We start from the raw sequence: 7,107 nt of genomic DNA, 5'->3' as shown, positions 1-7,107 counted from the left end.
CACAAGCTCTTACCCAATGATGAACCATTTTCTTAGTGTCTGTAGCCAATTCCACTAACCAAGACTGTGCATGCACTTCTTTATTCAAACCACACTTATCCACCAAGTAAGGATTAACATAAATATAATTAGATCTAGGATGAAGCAAAATAGAAACAACTTGATCACAAATCTTACCATCCATCTCAATAATAGATGTATGATGATTCGCCTGCATGTTATCTAATGCTAGGTAAATCTAAGGAATACTCTATCCAAAATTCCCCATTGTTTGTGCCTCCTGAGCACTGTAGATCTGTGGTCTACCACCCTCATGTTATGGGCAATCTCTCTTGTGATGATCCTTAGCACAAGTCCAACACTGTAAAGGCTTCGTGTCATCACCCATATTTTTCTCCTCATACTAAAATTTGTGTCCTCTGTCAAATGCATTGAACTTCTTGTGTGGTATTGCATTCTCTTTGTTACATGTGTCTTGAAGTCTTCATGGCTTCTTATCCAATTTTATTTTAGTCTTGTTATTACCTTTCGAATCATGTTTAGATTCTAACCTATGTTTCAATTGCTCATAAAATGCTTCAACTTTCAGATGGATTCCTCCAATGATATAGGCTCATCAAACTCGATCCTGTCTTTGAACACTATAGGAAACATACTGACGAATATCTAAATATTCACTTTCTCCACCTTCAAATAAGACACATATCTTAGCAACCCCAATAATCTACTAGTATAATTCTCATTTGTCATAGATCCCATCTTTAGCTCATAGAATTACTTCACCCTGTCATCATAGTATATTTCAAAGAGATACTTCTTCCTGAAAAATATTTCAAACTCCCTCCAAGTCAACTCCTCTTCCTAAATGCCTCTGACATTCTTCAAGTCTTCCCACCAAATGTATGATTTACCATTAATATTGAAGGTAGCTATCCTAGATTTCATGTTCTCTAGATAATCGTGCAACTGGAATAACTTATTCATCCCAAGAAAACACGCTTCCGCATAACATGACTTCTTCATGTATCCATCAAATGTAGGTGGCTTTTCTTTCTTAAATCTTTTTGAAAATACAACTTCTCACTCCTCCCATATGGATGGTGACGATGTTGACCATACTGTCTCTTTCAACCAGAACTAGCATAAAACCCGTGATCACTGCCCCTACAGTCAGGTGTATCGAGAAATATGTCATACCTGACTGTATCCACTATATCCAACCTATGTCCTAATCGAGACCTATTTCCATATGCAACATTTTTCATATCCTCCCATCCATGAGTAATACTAAGTAGTCTCTATATCTACAAATCTGATAGACTCTAAAGAATCACTGCATTAATCTTTTCGTGTTTCTCTTATGCCCTACTAAACCTTTCCTATGACTAAATGATCCTATCATTATCTACTTTGCAACTTCTTATATTTGCCTTCAAAATTATCAATGTATCTGTTATGTGAGGGGAGTACTCATCACCATGTTGCTCAACTGATCTATAGGGAGAGTCATATGAACTATAGCCCACCACTATTCTAGTCATCTTGATCTTCTTCCTGCAAACATATTATGTTAGTTGAACCAAACATAAACATAATCAAACATATGTCATTGAAGTTCGACAGAAGCTATCTCATCTGAAAAATAATTCCATATTAGCACGATACATGTATATGTGCATAATCATATAAATATGGTGGTATCATGCATGACAACAACAAATGCGTACAATGACCTCATGCACGAGAATCATAATCATAGCCATACATGCATAACAAACATACAAATACTGGCATGCATGATAAACACATATACAAACAACATGTATGGCTCATAAACACATCCCAACAACAACATCATCAACTTCTGCATGAAAACAAAACTGTAACAATGGCCACCACCATGCATACATAACAAGCACATATACAACCTACATGCATGCATGATAAACACATTTCACCCATCCAGTCCAAGTGATTATAGTTTTACTCATAGAACAATTTAATTCACCTTTTTAATTAAAGGAAATAATAAAATAAGTGTTATGATAATGCACTATATGTTTCAAATCAAAATGGAAAATTTCATTGCACTCATGGTTTCAAAAGAATCCACTATATGTTGAATTTTTTTCCTTTAGTTTTGTAATACACTTTGTTTCTGCAGATGAAGGAGTATATGGAATGAAGGGAAACTGTAGTCTTTTTATTTTAGTTACATGTAAGATAATTGTGACAAATAATTATCAAATATACACTTTATAATTCAAAGTTCTTCCCGAATTAGAATACCAAAATTTATATTTCATTTCGTAAAAATAAATGTTCTCTTAGATCGATTGATATGAATTTTAAATGGCCTTTCATATACATTCAAACAAGAGGAACTAAATGAATAACATTATTTCTTGTGTGAGTTAGAAATACCAAATTTTGAACAATACATAGCACCATCCTCTCTACACAACACAATATCATGATAAATTGTGCTAGTGATTGATTTACAATCATCTATATCAAACTCCTTCAACATATATTTTGCATGACTTGTTTGAGAAATGAAAATTTCATGCCTACTGTAACAAACATTCATTGCTGGAAAATGTTGCATTAGACCTAAATCATTCACTTAAAATTAATTCAGCATAACAATTTGGAATTCGCCATTCAGTTTGGAACTGCTACTCATATATGGTAAATTTTCTCTTACAAAATCATAAAAAAATGCTTTCAATACCTTCTTGCTTGTAGTGAAAGGTAGGTTCACTCTTACTTCTTTAGAGCGCATCAAATCTTTGAATGCGTAAAAATAAAAAATTATATAGCAAAACAGAGTACTTCCCACAAGCATGTATATCAATACACATACATGATATACATCTAAATCAAATACTTAAAAAAAAAAAACCTTTTTTTTTTTAATTATAAACATACTATATCAACAATATAACTAAGATACAAAAAAAAGCTAATTCGTATATAGAGTAACATTATTGAAAGGGAAACAAATTTCGTCCTTGGAAAATTGTTATTAGTTTTTGAATCTCTATGTTTTTCGAAAATATTTATAGAATATAATTTTATATAACATTTTGTAAATAAAAAACAAAATAAGTTATTTTACAACTTTTTAATTACCAATATAGGAATTTATCTTGAATTTTGGCAATTTATTTCATAACTCAATGAATTTAAATGAAATAAATTAAACAAATTCAAATTTGATAATCATATAATACAACATATATTTATATTTTTGTCTAATATATAATATAATATCTATTTAGAAATTGAATTAAAATAATAATAAAAAACATTTTACAATGGAGAACCTGATTTACCTTGGAAATCCTACATCATATTGCCTAGTACTATAATTTGAAAGATGAATCGCACTCGGCACAGATAGACTAGAAAAAGACAAAGGAGGCACTGTGTAGGTGTAGGTGTTGGTAGCACCATCCATATCTTTGAAAATATTTTCCCTCAACCTTTTTGTAATTTGGATGAGTGCATCTCTAAAAACACTGGGGTCTCCAATAACCTGAATGAGCTCCTCATTTTGGGAGGCACATTTTGGTCACTCCTCTTTACAAAATATATGAATATTTGCTCCACTGTGCTTCCGCATATCACTGATGATGTTTCCACCTTTACCAAGAAGTCAACCAATGTGCTTCGACGGAATAAGAAGTGTAACACCCATGAGTCATTGGTGCATTTGGGTGAAACGGGCGTGCCCACCAGGTGCGTTTAATCGAAAGTTTGCGATGTTGGTGATGGACGCATGATGGGTGGGTGACGAGTTGGGTGGACGAAATGACGAGTTGGACACGCGCTCAGTCAAGGGGCGACAAACTAGCTAGACGAGTAGGCAAGGGCACATGCGAAAGTCATTTCAAAAAATGGCTAAGTGTTGGGTGGACTCACGAGCTTATACGGGTGGGTGTTCCCGTGTGCGGACGCCCCACCTCAAGCCAATGTGTTAAAATGATGTAAATGCTAAAAGGTTGGGTGGATTGGCCATCGGCCGAAGTCCTCACCTTGGCAAGCGATCATACAAATAAGCAAAGGCGTAGTGCCAAAAACATAACAAGGAGTCATCTCCCAAGACTCAAAGGTGAGTTTTGAAGTTGGAGGGTGAGCTGCCTTCGGGCGAGCTGGGATGAGCCTGCACGACGGGTGGACAGGTTGAACAACAGTTGAGGGTGCATCACAGGGCATGGGTGAACCAGGCAGACAAGCCACAGGTTGCACCACCGGTGATGGTCGAACGCGACGGAGTTGTGGGCGAGGGCGAGGCAAACCGGTGTATGGCCGCTTGCCAAACCGAACGACAAGCTGCAGATGTAGTAAGTTGGGTGGAGAGTTGGGAACAAGCTGCACAAGCCATAGGTCAAGTGCATCTGAGCTGAACGGGCTACACGAGCTGCAGGCAGGGGTGCCCCTGCTGAATGAACGGGCCACAACATCGTTCAAGGGAAACAACAAGTTGGGTTCTGGGGCAAGGTTGACGGTGCAGCGACCAAGGGCCGAGCTACATGACAACTGAACTATGTAATTTGTAAAATTCTAGTCGAGTTCTTCTCCCAGTCATTTCTAAAGAAAAACAGAATTACATGTAATTCATACTAGCATATTAATGGATTGTGTCTCTTTCTGTTTGATGTTTGTTTAATGTATTTCTACACATTAAATGTTTTAACATGTTAAATAAGATGAATGTTAGGTGTAATTCGGGAAACAAGTTAATGATGGAAACAGTTAAGTGTTTGGCCGATGTCGCACATTGGACAATTCATGAAAAGAGAATTGAGGGCATGACAGATGGTAGCATAGGAAATTGCGGAGATCAGGTATGTATGCAGTCTGGAGTTATGGAAAAGAAATCTTGGATTCATAGTCTGGGTTTTGTAGACTTAGTGGTTCATGGAAAGACCATCCAAGCGTTGGTGGACATATGGGCCACACATAACTTCATGACGACACGACTAGCAAAAGAAGTTGGGCTGATGATTATCCCATCAGATGTGGAGGTCAAGGCAGTGAACTCAAGAGCTAGAGCGGCAGGTTTGGCACACAAATTGCCGGTGTAAATCAAAGACTGACAGGGTCATTTGGACTTCACGATGATCGAGATGAATGACTTTGACATGATATCGGGGTAGGATTTCTTGAAGAGAAATAGAGCAGTTATTGTTCTCTTCTCCAATGGGGTTATGCTGATTGGAGGATCACAGAATTGGACTTTGACTACTCATAATAAAAGGAAGGAAGTTAAGGGGAAGCATGTTTCTGCACTGAGTTTGGAGAAGGCTCTATGGGAGTTAGACTTGGAGACATATGTGACAGTTATTAGAGAAGTCGATAGCGATGATGGAGTGGGGATGCCTATTCCAGCTGAGATTTATGAGGTGCTAGCTAAGTATGCAGATTTGATGCCCAATGAGTTGGCAAAGAAACTTCCACCAAGGTGTGTGGTGGACCATAGTGTTGAGCTTGAGCCAGAGAAGCAACCTCTGGAAAAATATCCTTATCCGTTGTCTGGACTGGAGTTGGAAGAATTGAAATGATAGTTAAAGGAGTTAACTAATGCAGGTTTCATTCGACCTTCAAGGTCCCCCTATGGAGCTCCAGTATTGTTCTAGTGGAAGAAAGATACGAATGAGCTACAGATGTGCTGTGATTATCATGCTCTCAATAAGAAAATGATCAAGAATAGGTATCCTCTGCCATTAGATGCAAATTGCTTTGATAAGCTTGCAAAAGCCCGAGTGTTTTCCAAGCTGGACTTGAGGCATGGGTATTACCAAGTGTGGATTGTGGAAGGAGATGAGAGGAAGACTGCAATAGTAACAAGGTATGGAAGCTTTGAATTCCTTGTTATGCCATTCGGGCTGTGCAATGCTCTAGCCATGTTTTCCACTTTAATGAATGATGTACTACGTCCATAATTGGATTCCTTCGTAGTAGTATACTTGGACAACATCGTGGTGTACAGTGATATCATGGAGGATCATAAGAAGCAATCGGCTTTGGTGTTTGAGGCACTAAAGAAGAGCCAGTTGTACTTAAAGAAGTCGAAGTGTGTGTTTGCCCAGACCAAGATTCTGTTGGATACATTGTGGGTCAAGGGTACATATGAATGGAGCCGAACAGGGTGAAGGCGATCGAGGATTGGGTTGAACCAAAGAATGTCCATGATATGAGGGTGTTTTTGGGCATGACCAACTACCAATAGAAGTTTGTGGATGGGTACTCCAAAGTAACATCATCACTAACAAACCTTCTCAAGAAGGACAAGCAATGGAGTTGGATGGAGAGATGTCAGATGTCATTTGATGATTTGAAGAAGAGGATGGTTTCAACACCAATACTGAAGTTGTTGAACTTCGAGTGACAATTTGAGGTACACACAGATGCTTCAGATTTTGTGATAGGAGGAGTCCTTATACAGGATGGTCATCCGGTGGCGTATGAGAGTCAGAAGTTGCAGGATCGAGAACAAAGGTATCTGGTTCATGCAAAAGAGATGACTATGATCATCCATTGTTTGCAGGTATGTAGGCATTACTTGATTGGGAAGCCTTTTGTTGTTAAGACTGACAATGTTGCTGCAATTTATTTTGCATCATAGCCAAAGCTGTTAGCGAAGAAAGCTTGTTGGCAGGACTTCTTGGCAGAATTCGACATGATTATTGAGTACAGACCAGGAAGACTCAATGTTGTTGCAGATTCCCTTAGCAGGAAGGGCCAGGTCGCAACATTGGTGGGGGAGGAAGACTAGGCAGCACAATGTAGGAGTCCAGTACAGATGATAGAAGAGATGCAAAATAAGCTCAAGGAGAGAATTGAGACTAATACTCAGGCACAGAATATTATGAAGCAGATAAAGGAGGGGAAGACATGGAAGTTTTTTCTCTAAGATGGACTCTTGTTCCTTGGGAACTGACTCTATGTTCCAAAGTCATCTAGAATTAGGAGGCACCTTTTGAAGGAATGGCACGATTCTCCATGAGTTGGCCACCTAGGGTAGCATCGTTCTTTGGCATTGTTGAAGAGAGGATTATTTTGGGAGAAGATGAGAGAGGATGTAGAGGAGTATGTACA

At 38.2% G+C, this 7,107-nt stretch overlaps 1 protein-coding gene across 1 annotated transcript; it reads left to right on the top strand.

Annotated features, from left to right (window-relative positions):
• The first annotated feature begins 5,672 nt into the window (after nt 1–5,672).
• LOC149206924 (uncharacterized) lies at nt 5,673–6,784 on the top strand. The gene is made up of 4 exons (XM_089397848.1): nt 5,673–5,857; nt 5,999–6,132; nt 6,417–6,556; nt 6,635–6,784. The coding sequence occupies exons 1-4, from the start codon at nt 5,673–5,675 to the stop codon at nt 6,782–6,784; spliced, it is 609 nt and encodes a 202-aa protein (XP_089253974.1).
• Nucleotides 6,785–7,107: the final 323 nt, after the last annotated feature.

This window comes from Pinus tabuliformis, chromosome 1_2, assembly GCF_031772625.1.
Source record: "Pinus tabuliformis cultivar Carrire ecotype Pingquan chromosome 1_2, CPIR1, whole genome shotgun sequence".
NCBI classification, from domain to species: domain Eukaryota; kingdom Viridiplantae; phylum Streptophyta; class Pinopsida; order Pinales; family Pinaceae; genus Pinus; species Pinus tabuliformis.
This window is presented reverse-complemented; position numbering and strand designations above follow the sequence as displayed.